Source organism: Streptopelia decaocto (genome assembly GCF_964273445.1).
Source record: "Streptopelia decaocto genome assembly, chromosome: 3".
Taxonomy (NCBI): Eukaryota; Metazoa; Chordata; class Aves; order Columbiformes; family Columbidae; genus Streptopelia; species Streptopelia decaocto.
Genome location: NC_138656.1, coordinates 24,377,062 through 24,392,959, shown reverse-complemented (window position 1 = coordinate 24,392,959; position 15,898 = coordinate 24,377,062). Strand labels below are relative to the sequence as shown.

Sequence of the window (15,898 nt, the reverse complement as noted above, 5' to 3'; positions counted from 1 at the left end):
AGGACAATACTCCTTCCTGGAAGGGAACCAATATATTGTTCACAGCTGGAGATGCACACATGGCTTTGGATCCTCTCCAAAGTGGTGCTGTTTCCTCTGTTCACCCTGCCTTAGTGTTTGCTTGAGGAATCATGTCTGACTTCTCTCCTTGTCCGGTTGCTCTTAGGGCTCCTGTAAGTGAGTTGGTATGTGGTGGCACAGTTAAGGAGAGTGCCCCTGGGAATGGTCCAGCCTCTCAGGGCAGCTGCATCCAGCTTGCCAGGCACAGTTACCTGCACCTGGTGTTTGCTGGACTTGCACAGTGCTAAGTCCTAAGACCTGTGCTGCTGTGCTGCTTGACCCGATGGACGGGAGTGCTAGGAGTACTAAGCTGTCAGGAGCACGCTTAGCTGCCCAGTTCCTGTCTTGCTGCAGTAAGGCTTGAGTGCTTGCCCTGTCTTGGTTTCTCCAATTTTGAGAAGGGGAACAATTCATTGATCACCCTGTAATGTTGAGGTGTCCCTAAAGGCTTTCCTTTCTTTCATCTGGGGTACATGGCTGTTCATACCAGCTGAAGTTATCTTTCTTGCCATTGTCCTGGGAGATTTGTTCTTCTGCTGCCGGAAGAGTTTTCATCAGAGCTGAAAAATCACCCACACCTGCAAGTTTTATACTGGAAGGTGTGTTCTACTTTGCAAGAAATCTGCTTCTGGCATGGTGACAACAGGTGTCTTGTGCTGAGGCGACAAGTGCTGCTCTGAGCAAGTTTCCGTGGTGTGAATGGCCTCGCTTGCTGAGAAATGAAGTTTGTATTCGCAAGCTGATCAGGCAAGACGCTGAGCACCTCCAGTTGCCACCGGTTCTCGGAAATTGAGGCTGTCCCCAGAGCTGTGATTTACCGATGTTAAACATAATATGAGGGCTAAAAGCTAATGAAAGTATTATGAGAACTTTGGCAGCCTCTCTTCAAAAGAGCAGTGGCTGGACACAAAGAAGCTGAGCACTAGATGGAAATTGAATATTCATAAATTTATGTGAAAGTGTCCCAGAGCAGCTGGGGCATATTAATGAGTTTTTCTATTACAGAGGAAGGACTAGATATTATAGAGATTTACTGTCAGCATCAGTGTGATGCATGAGAAAATAAAAATGCTTAGCTGTACTTAAGAAGCAGCCTAAATTATCTATAGGAACTCATAACATTAAGGGACACAGGTTTGCTATAATTCACGATTTACAGGCTCTCTTAAGAAAAGACGACTGTTAGCTATCAACTTGCATCTAGACTGCCAGACACCCTGTGGATTTGTCTAGACTGCAGCTAACACTTTTGAAAATGTTAGATTTCTGTTGGTGTAGCTGTGTGATTTGGGTGGGAGAGCCGTGATCCTGCAAATTGTGCGTGGTGTTCCTGTTGCACTGGCAAACCGTGTCTGAAAATTCATCTTACCTTGCTGGGTCTTGCTGTACTAGCATAAAATCCAGATTTACAGGTGTAACTACATCCACTATAGGAGTGTTTGCTAGTAGAGTATACAGGTATCCTCGTGCAGGGCATTGTCCATCACACAGGCTTCGTCATGTACCCTTTTGTACTGGGCAGCTACAGGGCATCCTATGGTGTGCAGCTCCACTGATCCGTAGTACACATGTGATGTGAGTATGCACAAGGTGCGAGTGTTTCAGACACCTATATGGCTGGTTTTCCTTTTCCCATGCAGCAGTATGCAGGCAAAACCTATCTTACAACTTTGTTCAGTACAACTGGTCTGATTGAAAAAATGGTACCTTTAGCTGAAATAGCCATTCTTCTAAACTTCCAAGCTTAGATCACAAATATGGATTTCTGGATATCTAGTAATATGTGTAACTGTGACTTCAATGCCAACAAACTTTTACTACTGGCTTTACAAGGAGCCATAAGCTCTCTGCAAGCTTCTATTCTAGGATGCAGATGTGAGCCACAATGAGGAGCAGACAGCTTTGTCACCCACAGAGTATCTGGAGAGGTTGTAGATAGGTGGGATATTGTTCTCTTTCCTCCAGTTAAGTGGCAGCTGATCAGCGGGACCTATGACTGAAGCAAAAACCGATGTTTGGGTAGGTCCTGGGGGCTTTGAGAAATTACAGCTCAGAAGCTGCTCTGTGAAGATGGAGAGACATTCAGTGACTGCAGATATAATGAGTAATCAATGGCCATAAGAGAGTGTCATAGAAGCAGTCATGTGGGAACAGTGCAACCAAATAACAGCGAAGGGAGGGGATGGAAAATAATACTGTTTCAACACACCATGTTATTAAGGAACTGTGATGGGGCTGTAAAGAAAAATGGGCTCATACCATTTCCAGACAATAGAATGCAGAAGCCATTTGAACATCTGCTTCTCTCTTGCACAAAGGGAGAATGTTACAGATACGGTGCTATGTTCAGCATGTGGTATAAGTGCTTTTGGCATTGAAACAAACTGGTTTTGAGAAGATTCACAAGTGCAGTGGCTGCTCTGCTGTTTTATCTCCTTTTACTCCTGTTGGTGCCTTTCACTTTTCTTTTGGCTTCGTTGGGAAACTGTCAGGAGCCTTAGAAGAACTTGGGAGAGGGAGATTTTGTGGACCTCTTGCAAGTACAGGGGCCTGGGAAAGGAAAACTTTGTGGAAAACGTGCTAGAGGATTTCAGTAATACAAATTTTACTGAAGTCTGTAGGAGTCTTCCTGGTGAAGGTAATGGGCAACCTCTCCTCCTAAGCATGGTCATCTCTGAAGTGACTCCAGCATGATGGGTACCAGCTGGTGAAATCCTCCAGTTTCATGCATGCTGAAAGTTTGAAGCTTTTCCTAACCTGTATTTGAGATTGGGTGTCCTGGATAAAAATCTGAGAGCAAAAGGAATTAATATTTCCCCTGAGATGACTGCAGTCACCGCGACGTTAAACAGAAATCCTCTGTGGGCCTTCTTTTAGTGCAGAAAGCAAGGGGGATAATCCAGGTGGGATTCCGAAAACATTGAAAGAAATTTGTGTTAACTTACAAGGAAATATCGCTATTTGTCAAGGACTAGGTCTCAAGGAAGGAGCATGCAGCCTGTTTGTTAGAGTCAGAATTGTTCACTGTGGTCTGGAATAGAGCCCTGCCTGGCAGACAGTGCTGTAAATGCCACAAAGAGGGAAGCTGCAGGATGCTTCTTTTTGACTTGTAGCTGTCTCCCTCAAGTTACTGGAAGAGTTGGGCAGCCCCCATGCTCACTGGGGTCTGTGGAGAGAGTGGCTTTGGGCTAGTTCCCAGCTAATTGTGGTATGAGATGGAAAAGTATTGCTTTAAGAGTATCATATGTGTGGGGTCTGTTCTGATAACTGGAAAAGGTTAAAAACCTGGAAACAAACCCTGCTTGGTGCTGCTTTTTAGTCCTTTCCCCCTTCCTTAAATATTAATTCACAAGTTTAGTGGTGCAGCATCTATGGTCACAATTAACATCTGAGACAGCATGGTAAGAATTCCAGAGTGAAAGAACAAGGGACAAGTCAAAGAGCACTTGTAATGAGTTGTTTTCGAAAGAGCTGAGTACTCTCTTTGAGAACTGACAACTAACCTACAAACCATTGGAGGATATGGGGAGGTTTCTTGTTGTAAACTGGCGAAGGCAAAGACACCAGTCTTTAAAAAAAGAAAAAAAAAATAGGGAAAAGATAAGTCGAGGAACTACTTGAGTTTACCTGCAGTTTCAGGAAAAATGCTAGGGCAAATAAGCAAGTGTCTGGACCATAACAACGTGCTAAGTGATAGGCAACATGAATTCAGCTTGGCGTGGTTTCTTCATGAGAATTATCAGAGTGTAAGAGCTTTTGTCAATCAGGAAGCAGTTGTGGTTGTGATAGTTTTTTTGCTTCAGTGTGGCTTTTGGCGACCTCTAGATAAGGCAGGGACTTCTAGTCTGAATACAACTATTTGACAAAAGGACCGAACCAGGTGAAAAGCAGCACTTGGAAAGTGGGAATTTACCAATAGCTTGCACTTGCCTAGCAGTGTTTGTCAGCCGAGGTGGTCAATCTCTGTCCCAGGTCCGTGTTTTTTCTTTAAGGGCATGGATAAGACTAATTGTTTGCACCTGGACAAGGTGACAGGGCTTTGCAAGGTGGAATTGGAATTCAGAGTGGTCTCAAAGGTTAAGAGAGAGCTGGGCTGGAACAAATAGGAGGTATATGAGTGAAGGCAAATATAGAGAAGGGATTTGGGAATACCCAGCTGTGGGAATACACAATGGAGAGCGAAAGGCTACTTTTGCACAGACAGAACTGATCTTAAAAAACAAAACCAAAACAACACAGACATTCACTGTGGGTCAGCAGTGGAAAACCCAACAGCACACTGGGTTGGCTGCAAAAATATACTGAAAATTGGATGCAGAAGGAAATTGGTCTGTTTGAATTGGTGTGGTGGGTGCAGCTGGAGGACAGTGAGATGTGAGTCAGTTGAAGAGAGTCTAAAAGGAAAGCAACAAATGTTGCCCAAGTTGCCATGTAGAAAACATGACCAAAGGGAAGGTTTGGGATGAGAGGAAGAGGGGGATTAAAAAGAAGAAAACAAACAAACAGAAACAAAACAATGAAACTGTGTCTGCTTTCTCATGTTTACAGAGGAGAGGGTAGATCACAGCCTGTCGCATATACAAATGTCTGTTGCAAGAGAAGAGATAACACATGGTCTCCGTGCCCACTGTGGATGGCAGAAATAGCTTCTGATTTGAATTGCCAAAAGGGAAAGATTTAATTTAAACAGTAGGGGACCTTCTTAGATGCAAGATTAAGTGTAAGATTAACTTGTGGGCTCCTGAGCCTTTGAGAAACCAGTTAAAAGTAGGTTGAAGAATTATCTGTGAGGAGTGATTTAGATTTGGTTTATGCTACCTTGGGCAGAGTGATGGCTTGGGGATTCTCCAGAGGCTCTGCTTCCAGATACACAAATACAGGGTTTAAGGCCATGCTTTGTCTCAGGCTTCTTAAAAAGCAGAAGAAAGACTCTCTCAGTGGTTATTGAACTGGGTCATCCACATAAACCCTGTGGTCTGTGTTGCAAACACAGGGGAAAAAGCGAACTGTTCGCAGAGTATTCTCCAGGATGCTGGGATGGATGTGTGTGAGGGCACGATGTGCCCTGTGGGTGCAGATGGATGCCTGTTTGCTGGTCATTGCTGATGGCCCTTGACCAATGCTCCCCTGGCACAGATCCTCATCACCCTCTTGGTCCGGAGGCCATGGCCATCTCCAAGTTGACAGGTCACAGGTGGACACTGCACAGCTGCTGCAGCTCCTGGAGCCGGGTGCTTTGAGCAGCAGGTGGGACTGGAGGGCTTCCCGGGGCCCTTCCCAGCCTGGGTATCCAATGATGCCATGGAAGGGGAACAGAGGGCTCCTGCCAGCCTCAGAAGGGACAGCTCTGGTACCTGTGCACTAGCAGGCAGTGTGTTTTTAAGCAAGGAAAATGGCTTTCCTGTTCAATTTAAATCTGTCTTAATAACCATATAGTGTTCTGGAGTGCTGTGCTTCAGAACCAGCGCCTATGTGCCTTGCAAACAGAGTGTGTGTTAAATACAACTTGATATTTAAATAGCGTGTGTTGCTGTGACAGATAAGTCAGTAATAATTTGACTGCTCATTTAGGCCAATTACTCTGAAGACTCCCTCCCTGGCTGTGGAGCCGTTAATGTTATCTCCATGCTGACAACACCTTGAAATCATGACAGCAGTGAGCTTATAAACGCAGGTGTGAGAAGCCATGATGCTGCAGGCTCCAGTGCGGTTACTGTTTGCCTGCTGGTAGCAGGATCAGTGGAGGTGTAGACATGGGGAGAAGGTGCTGGTTCCATCCCTTAGATAATGTTCCAGTCATATACCACACTAAGTGGCTTGAAGCTTTGCAACTTGAGCTTTTTCTTGCCTCTGAGACACGTTCATAATCACAGAATCACAGAATGTTAGGGATTGGAAGGGACCTCGAAAGATCATCTAGTCCAATACCCCCGCCAGAGCAGGAACACCCCTATGAGGCTACACAGGAATGTGTCCAGGTGGGTTTTGAATGTCTCCAGAGAAGGAGACTCCACAGCCTCCCTGGGCAGCCTGTTCCAGTGTCTGTCACCCTCACTGAGAAGAAGTTTCTTCTCATATTTAAGTGCAACCTCCTGTATTCCAGTTTGTACCCATTGCCCCTTGTCCTATCATTGGTTGTCACCGAGAAGAGCCTGGCTCCATCCTCCTGACACTCACCCCTTACATATTTATAAACATTAATAAGGTCACCCCTCAGTCTCCTCTTCTCCAAGCTAAAGAGCCCCAGCTCCCTCAGCCTTTCCTCATAAGGGAGGTGCTCCACTCCCTTCATCATCTTTGTTGCCCTATGCTGGACTCTCTCCAGCAGTTCCCTGTCCTTCTGAATTGAGGGTCCCAGAACTGGACACAGTATTCCAGGTGTGGTCTCACCAGGGCAGAGTAGAGGGGCAGGAGAACCTCTCTTGACCTACTAACCACCCCCCTTCTAATACACCCCAGGATGCCATTGGCCTTCCTGCCACAAGGGCACAGTGCTGGCTCATGGTCATCCTGCTGTCCACCAGGACCCCCAGGTCCCTTTCCCCTACACTGCTCTCTAACAGGTCATTCCCCAACTTATACTGGAACCTGGGGTTATTCCTGCCCAGATGCAAGACTCCACACTTGGCCTTGTTATATTTCATTAAATTTTTTGCTGCCCAACTCTCCAGCCTGTCCATGTCTCTGGATGCCAGCACAGCCTTCTGGCATGTCAGCCACTCCTCCCAGCTTGGTGTCATCAGCCATAACCTTTTTTTTTTCTTTCCCCCATCTCCTGTGGAGTTAGAATGTAGGAAATTCAGTGGATCATCTTGTTCATGAAAACCTCCCATGTTTGTAATACTTCTCTGGATGGAGATGGGGCTTCACAGCGGCTGCTGCTGTGACCAGCACTGGGGAGCCACTGGGGGATGAAGGGGCCCCATTGTGTGCCCTCGCCAGGGCTGCTCCCTGCTTCCAGCAGTGGGGTTTCTGTGGCTGCTTGTGAGCATGGAGGAGACAGCTAAGTCTTTAATTTGTCTTCTGTACTGCAGGCAGAGTGTAAAGAGCGGTTGTTTACAAATGAAAACATAATTTCTTACTTGGATAGATGGGACATGGAATGGCTGTGACAGGCTGTAATAGCGGTGGAAGCGGTGTTGCCATTTGCAGTCAATACAAGGTCTAAAATGCATGAAGTGGGTGAATTAGTGGGGAAAAACAAGCTCTAATGGATTCAAATGCATATTTTCATCATCTCCTCTAATACAAATATTTTTATAATTTAATATCTTGTTGCCTGAGAGTAGGGTTCTATTTACAAAGCTTTTCTCAGGGAAGGGATACACATAGAAAAGACATAAAAATAGAAGTCATCCTTTGGGTTGGTTTTTAGCTTATTTTTAAAGAAAAAAAAAAACCCAAATAAATTAAAAAACAGCTCTCCAGGATTTCAGGCTCTGCTTGTGGAAGGGGATAGGATACCTAGCTGGTTGATGGTGTGGTGTCAGTCTGGCACAGTAGCTTTCTCAGCTGAGCTAAGATTAGGTTCCGTGTTTCTCGTGTGGTGTTCCTGTCAGATAACTCTACTCCAAACATAAGGGTCCAGATTGTAACTAAACTTTGTGCACTTGCAAGATCCTGGGCATGCACAGTCTTCTGTACCCCTGCAGGAAATACCATGTTTTTTACCACTTTCCCATTCCACAGGAGGTGGGGAGCAGCAGCAAGATGATAGCTCACCTTGCACTGGTGTGTCTGTGGTGATAATATTCTGCAGAGCAGACATCAGTAAAAATGCATTAAATTCTTGTCTGCGCCTACAGCTATAGGCTTACAGCGGCATTTTTAGCCTTCAGGAGGCCATCATGTCACCATCCTCTCACTCCTGTGTTTTTCCAGAGGAGAGCTAGGGTTGTTTTGAAAATAAGCTAAACTTGGTCCTGATATGGGACCTTGCATGATTGCCAGCTTTTGCAGCTCAGCAGGGCTTTGTGTTACATTCAGAACTGATGCTCATAGAGTTGCTGGGAGAGGCAGAGAGGACTGCATTCCTCCAATCCATCTTCAGAGGCTGGAAGGCACTGGGATGCCAAACACCTTCTTTTGTTTTTCTTTTCTTTCCAGTCATCCTCCAAAAGTCAACAGGGCTCTGGCAAATTGCTGAAGAGGAGAATCAAGTTCACCTGTGCTTGCTGAGATAAGAACTGGAGGCACCTGTCTCTTGGTGTATGAGAGGACACTTTGATTCCTGTCAACTGCTCTGACTGAAAATCTTTTTGTTTCTGCCCTAGGTTAATGGAAACAGCAAAAGAAATGACCAGGGAGTCCTTACCTATCAAATGCCTTGAAGCAGTTATCCTGGGGATGTATCCTTTTGTGTGCCTGTGGCTTTCTCCACTGCAGCACTTTTTGATATATTGTCCTTCCCAGATGGTGTCTGAGGTGGTCACAGCCAAAGGTGAGTGCCAGCAGCTTGGGGAACTGCCGTGGTATTGATCAACAAGTTGCCAAATTACCTAGGTTTGTCAGTAGGAGCTTGGATGCTGTGTGCCCAGTTCTAACGTGCTGCATTCTGGCCATGTTGGCTTTGCCTCCTGCCCTGGTAATCTGCTTAATGTCAGGACATGACCCAAAGTGCCCAGATAAGTATCTGTCTACACAGCCCCTGTTTTCTTCATTAGTATTTCTCCGATGGTTATTGTCAGAGCTTGGTGACACCTGAGAAATGCAGGTTCTGCCCTATGCTTGTCTAATGTTTACATGGTGAAGTCATGTTAGATTTTGTCTCTCAGCCCACAGCTGTGCTTTGTGCAGAAACATTTGTGTATTATAGTTAGACATTTAACCTTTACCTTAACATAATTCTTGTTTCCTATTCAGTCTCAGAAAAAAAGCCAAGAATATTTTCGTTGAGAGACTGACTTGCTTCTTGACCCTCTTGTGCTGTCCCTAATAAATCAACCTGCATCATCCTAAAACACTACAGGATGGCAAGGCAGGGTTACAGGAATAATTGTATGCCTGATACATCTTACCATAACTGATCAAGTTTGATCTAAAACAAAACAAAACCTCAACCCAAAATAAACCCCGAAGCAAACCAGCTTCTGGCACATATCTGCTGTGTTCCGCTTGCCGCTGCTGCCACCTCTCGTGGGAGAAGGAGCTGGCAGAGCGCAGCGGGTAGTGCCTGGTGCTGGCTTATGAGAAGGGGTGGCTGCTTTGGGGTGGGAAGGGGACATGGGCTGAGTTAGTGTGTGGTGTGTGAGGCTGGATGCTGGACGCGGTCCCCGCTGTGCCAGGAGCTCTGTGGTGCGCACCGGGTGCTGCTTGCAGCTGCACTCGGCTCTCCGTGTGCCAGCAATGGGCTTCAGGTCAGAGTGTGAAAGTGGGTCTGGCTGATGGGGCTTCCCCTGGAAATACTGGCAGGGTCTGCGTGCAACTGGAGGGATGGGGGTCCTGGGGGCTTCCTGTCAGCAAGAGACTCAAACCAATGCCCTCCCAGAAACAGAAATTATGTCAGTGCATCTGTTGTGCTTGCACATGTGTCAAAGTTGTGTTCCAAGCTACTTAGGAAGGAAAGGGATGGGGGAGATAATCCCCAGGTGGAGTTGATGCTGCTCTGCAGTGTCAGTGTGGCTTCCAGTGCCATATTTCTAGCACTGAGCTGATTATTCCACGTACCACACGAGCAGAGGTGTGGTGTACAGATGACAAAGATAACCTACAAGTATTCATGGTGACGGAAAGTTTGGACTGTTTTATTTTCATTTGGAAAAAGTTTTGTTTTGTTTTGTTTTTTTCCTGCTTGCCTCAAACCTGACTTCTTTTTTTCTTTTTGAACCAGAGGGGAAGCAAAATATTTGAAAGCTATGGTTTATACTATTTGGTGCCATCTGAAGTTTCTTTGGACTTTTAAGGTTTGAATGAATCTTTCTGTCTTTAGTTTCAATATTAAAAAAAAAGTTCATGGAAAAAATTTTTAAAAAATTGAGATTACCTTGTGAGAAGGCTTAGGCGGGGGGGTTATGGGACAGGCCTGTCTTCCTACAGCTTCTGCTTGCTCTCTTGGAAGACTCCTGTGGGAAAACAGGCTGTCTGCTGGGGTGGTGGTCCAGTAACAGATGCATGCAATATAAAACCTCAGTATTTTTCCCAGGTGTAGTTACACAAAGACTGCAGTGGTAGCGAGTGGATGGGCCATCTGAATATGTGTGCTTTGAAAGTGGCCACTATGAAGCCTGTGTCCGCGCAGAACCTTGTGGTGCCGTACTATGTGTGCACCATGTGGGTTTTGGGAGGCATATTTGTAACAGCACAGGGGAAGTCTGCTGTTTTGGTGTGTTTGGGTTTTTTTGTTCTTTTTTTTTTCTTCTGTCAGCTGTGAGATTTTGATCTTCAGCATTGCATTGCCCTCTGGCTGTGGCCATGGTGAGGCCAGCAGCTGGGCTTGCTTTCCAAGGTCAGGCGGTTACCAGATAAGAGACACGCTTACCCTCCCCGTCAAAATAATGTCTTCACGAACGCCTGAGCTGAGCATCCCTGCATGTGTGTGTTAACCTCTGCTTCCCTTTGCTGTCTCTGCAAATAAGGTACTGCTTGTAATTTGTGCGCTGGCAGGCTTTGCTGTGTTGCTTGGTTACCGAAAAGAGCACACATAGCCCACTATGGCGCACCCTCGGCGTGAGCCTCCATTGAGAGGCCGAGTTGCGCGGAGCAGCTTAGCAAGATGTCGTTTTAATTGAGCTGCTTGCTGGCTCGTGCAATTGCCTTTCACTATGCGACTTCCTATATAAATGGTTCTGTAATCCCTCTTGGTGCAGAATTAAGTTTTGCATAAATTGCCTTCGCACTGGATCTTGAAGCGTTTTTATGGGGCAATGAGTTAAAATACTGAGCTACCCTGTCTGCACACGCTGCGGGAGCAGCTGCTGTGAGATGACTGAAAGCTCGTATAGATCTTCCAATGTTAATTTGCAGCAATCTGCATGGCTCCTCTTCGTTGTGTAGCTGTCTGAACTGGCTTCATATCTCTCTGCTGACATGGTCTGCCTATCCAGAGGCATTCCTCCTGCTGTCTTCCCCAGGGCTTTTCTCAGCTCAACTGTGAATCAGCTGAGTAATGAGGCCTTTAGCCCATTCTTTCTGAGCAACGATGGAAATGATTTATTCTCAAGAAAAGGAATAATAAACCAAAAAGTGCCAAGGGAATCTTATCTGTGCTGTATTCACTTGATTAAAATGAAGAGAGGAAAATATTGGAGGGGGAGCGGGAAGTGGCACAGTGCATCCATCCTCAGGGAGTGTTGTAGAGCGTGTCTGTGTTGAATGAACATCGCTCCTGTTGCCTTCAGTGTGCCTTCCTCAGTTCATGTGAGGTGACGGTCAGACCCGTGCACTGTATTAGACCTCCCCCCTGTCCAATAATATCATTAAATGAGGAAGACGAGAGCACAAGTGCCTCAGGAGGGGTGAAAAAGGTAGTAGGTGGCGCTGGATAGAGACTCGAACTCTTGTGGGTTACTCTGAGCAGTATTTATTGTAGAAGATTCGCAGGAACAGCAGCGTTGGGTCACCCCCTCAGAGAGTGACAATCATACAGCAATAGAGCTAGTCATTATATAGTGTTCTAACAGGTATTATGCAACTAAGCAAAATTTATCACTGTCTATCACTGTCCAGTGGAAATTTTCTAAATGTTCACGATGTCCTCAGGTTCCTTCCGTCCCAGTGGTCTGCAGGTTCCGCTTCTTCCTTCATGTTCCACTATGGCAAGTACTGAACGAAAGGTCCTCGGGTCGCAGGGCTAGCTTTGAAGTTCTACCTGTCTCATTTGTTATCCATAGTTCATCAGTCTAGCACGGAAATCAGCTAACCTAAGAATAGCATTTATCAATGTCTTAACTAAGGGTACAAAGCAAGCATAAGGTAACCACGCTCGTGGTTCTGGGTAAGGGCTATACAGGAGACAAGCTGAGACTTTCAGCCTTAGCAGCACAGCTTCTAACACTGATATAGGCCTAAAATCCTAATTTCCTATTTCCCTACAACAGTCCCCCATTTTCTCTTTAAAATTTCCCAATTTACTGATAACGATAATAAAGCTTCTGTTGATTCAAGAGATTACAACAACAATTACAGAACATTGACATACATTGAATCAAGACAAAAATGGTCACAATGACAATTACAATGACAATCATCAAAATCTTCTATGCTAACCTTCTGAGATCAGGAAACCAGGAAGTCATCCATTGCCATAGGTCTGCAACACCCCAGTTAGCATCATCTTGTTGAATTTGCTGCATAACATGACTAACTTCCCAGATTTTATCTACTTCAGTAATCAGTTGCTTACTCTGATCAATATACATACAGCAGCTAGAGTTCAGCATGGTACAAACACCTCCTTGTGAAGCTAACAGGATGTCTAAAGCCATTCGATTCTGCAAAACAATCTGAGATAGGTTACGCAATTCATTTTGTACTAGCAGCAATCCATGTGCAGTAGCATTAGCTAGTTTTTCGACTTCACCAGTTTTTCGACTTCACCAGAAACATTTAGAATAGCTTTTTCTAATTCGCTAACACCTAATCCAGGGATAAACCACCGTTTGAGTCCTGTGTCTGCAGTGACTTTTGCTAAACGATCTTTAATAGTGTGATTCATCTGCTCCACCTGTCCGGAAGATTGTGGATGGTAGGGCGTGTGAAAAGCAGCCTGTATATCAACAGCAACATAAAGTTGCATTAGAACAGCAGCAGTAAAGTGCGGTCCCCTATCAGAATCAATAATTTCAGGGATGCCGTACCTCGGAATGATATTGCGCAGCAGGGTCTTAACCACAATTTTCGAATCATTCTTGCGAGTCGGAAAGGCTTCCACCCGGTGCAAAAGTTGATCAACAATAACAAGAATGTACTTACACCCCATAGAATGGGGGAATTCTGCAAAATCAATTTGCAATTTCTGGAAAGGAAAGTAAGCAGGCGGCCGCTTGCCAGGGACTGTTGTGACCTTTGTGACCCCATATTTCTTGCAAAGAGTACAAGAGTCAGTCAGGCGTTTTGCAGCACTGTAAACTCCAGGCGCTGCCCACAACTGTTGGATTTTAGAGGCTACAGCTTCAGGGCCCCCATGAGTACGATCGTGAATCCAGTGAGTTAGAGGAAGAACATACCTCATAGGCAATAAGGGTTTATTACCTAGTTTCCAAATGCCGCCCTGTTGCGTTGCTTCCCAGCGTTTCCATTTGTTGAGCTCTTCTTCATCCAGTTCATCATAAAGGGCAGGACCAAAGGGAAAAAGGAAGAAGAGTAGCAATGACAGTCGTAGCAGGAGAGACATCGTGGACCGCCGCCGCTCTCGCCGCGGAGTCGGCTAAGGCGTTGCCATGAGCAAAAGAATCCAGGCGTTTAGTATGAGCAGGAATGTAAAGAACAGCAATTTCTCGTGGTTCCTGGATAGCAAGCAGCAAATAATGAATTAATTGTCCATGAGCAATAGTACGGCCGGCGGAGGTAAAAAAAACGCGTTCTTTCCAAAGTGCGCCAACAGAATGACAAATGCCAAAAGCGTACTTAGAGTCTGTATAGATATTAACTCGGAGACCTTTAGCAAAGGTTGCAGCACGAGTCAAGGCAATTAGTTCTGCGGCTTGTGCTCCAAGTGCTGGAGAGAGAGGTTCAGCAAGAAGTACGCGATTTTCAGTGGCAACAGCAAAACCAGTAAAATGCTTACCATGCAGATAATAACTTGATCCGTCTGTGAACATGTTAAGGTCAGGGTGGGCGAGGGGAACATCTTGCAAATCTTCTCTGGTTTTAGAATAAGTGGTGACAAATTGCACACGGTCGTGTGGGTCATTGGAAAGGTGCACCTCAGGTAGAAGGGTAGATGGGTTTAAGGGTTTTGACCGTTTTAAAGAGATATTATCAGTCAGTAACAGGATGGCTTCATATCGATGTGTGCGTTGCGGTGAGAGAGACTTGGTAGCATATCGGGTTAGTAAAAGTTCAACTTCATGAGGCACGGCAACAATCAATTTGTGACCCAGAACAAGTGGGCGAACTTTTTCCACTAACTCGGCAGCTGCTGCTACTGATCTAAGGCAATGTGGTGACCCTTTAATAACTGGGTCAAGAGCGACTGAGTAATAACCCACAGGTCTTTCATAGGGTCCATGAGGTTGTACTAGGACCCCCTTTGCAATACCACCCTTCTCGGTAGCATACAAAGTGAAAGGTTTAGAGTAATTTGGCAGGCCTAAAGCTGGGGCTGTGACTAAGGCTTGCTTTAAAGATGCAAAAGCATCGGTTAGTTCTGGCATCCAGACAATTGGCTCTGGAGCTTTGTCCTTTGTAGTGTCAATAAGTGGTCTAGCTAGTTCGCTAAACCCTAAAATCCATGGTCGACAGAACCCAGCTTGGCCAAGAAAAGCTCTCATTTGTTTTTTAGTAACAGGTGGTGTAATTTGAAGAATAGTATTGATTCTGTCGGGATCAATCTTTCGAACTCCTCCTGCTAAAACAAAGCCCAGGTATTTTACCTCTGGTTCACAGAATTGTAATTTGGCTAGTGAGGCACGATGACCCTTATGATACAGTTGAATGCAAAGGTGCTCTGTGTCAATTGTGCAGGCCTCTCGAGTTCGGCTAGCAACAAGTAAATCATCAACATATTGAATCAGGGCAGACTTGTTTGGCAACTCAATATCTTGGAGATCATATTTAAGAATTTGCGAAAACAAGGTAGGAGAAGCAGTGAAGCCTTGAGGGAGCCGAGTCCAAGTCAATTGGCGACCTTCCCAGGTGAAGGCAAACAAAGGTTGGCTTTCTTCTGCTACAGGTATGCTAAAGAAAGCTCCTGTCAGATCTAAAACAGTGTACCAGTGCGCCCAAGATGGAATCTCGGTTAAAATTAAACTTGGATCTGGTACAACTGGGTGTGGGGCTTCAACATAATCGTTGATAGCCCGTAAATCTTGTACAAAGCGGTACTCAGGATCTCCATCCTCATCCAGTTGATTTTTACTAACTGGAAGAATTGGGGTGTTAAATGGACTCATAACAGGTTTTAGAATGCCTTCATCGAGAAAGGTTTGAATTTGTTTTCGCAAACTCGGTAATGCAACAGCTGGTATTGGATACTGCTTAATAGCAGGAGGAGGGCGTCCTTTAGTTTTAATAACAACCGGTAGCGCAGACTTCAAAAGACCAATATCTTTAGTTGTACGACTCCAAAGTCCAGAAGGGACATTCCGCAATTCCCACGGAATGGCCACTTCCTTCTTCGGAGTATGATCTAGAGTAAAAACACTTCCAACAAAAATTAATTTAGCTTTATCTTTACCATAGGTTAATTGAGTGCCAAATTCTTGTAGAAGATCCCGTCCCAGCAAAGAAGTCGGTGCCCCCGGTGCAACAATAAAGTGAGCCCATGTAACTTTATCGCCTAAAGTAACAGGAAGCAGTTTAGAGAGAGCATGGTTAAGCACAGAGCCTGTAACACCCTTGATAGCAATCATTTCCTGAGACATTTGTGGCACATCAAAATTAAGCAAAGTGAGAGTAGCTCCAGTGTCTACTAAGAAAGAAACAGATTTTCCTTTAACATCAGCTAAAACATGGCCTGTAGGTGAAATTTCTAAAGCCATTATACGATTATACAATGCTTACTGAGAGTAGCTACGACGATACGGGGGTGGTGGAGCAGAAGGAGCTCCAAATGGATTACCAGCAGCAGCAGGTGGAGTAGCTCCTGGTTGATACTGGGGTCGCAACGGGCATTCACGTTGCATATGTCCTAAATTACCACACCAAAAACAGGTTAATTGCGTTGCGTCATTCGTAGGGC

At 45.3% G+C, this 15,898-nt stretch overlaps 1 protein-coding gene across 1 annotated transcript in view; it reads left to right on the top strand.

Moving 5' to 3' along the window:
• The window catches only part of VASH2 (vasohibin 2), a 45,122-nt gene that overhangs the window by 9,178 nt on the left and 20,046 nt on the right, over positions 1–15,898 (top strand). Inside the window, exon 4 of the mRNA XM_082050022.1 lies at positions 8,334–8,408. Within this exon, the coding sequence (XP_081906148.1) occupies positions 8,334–8,408 (75 nt within the window). The remainder of the gene's footprint in view (positions 1–8,333; positions 8,409–15,898) is intronic.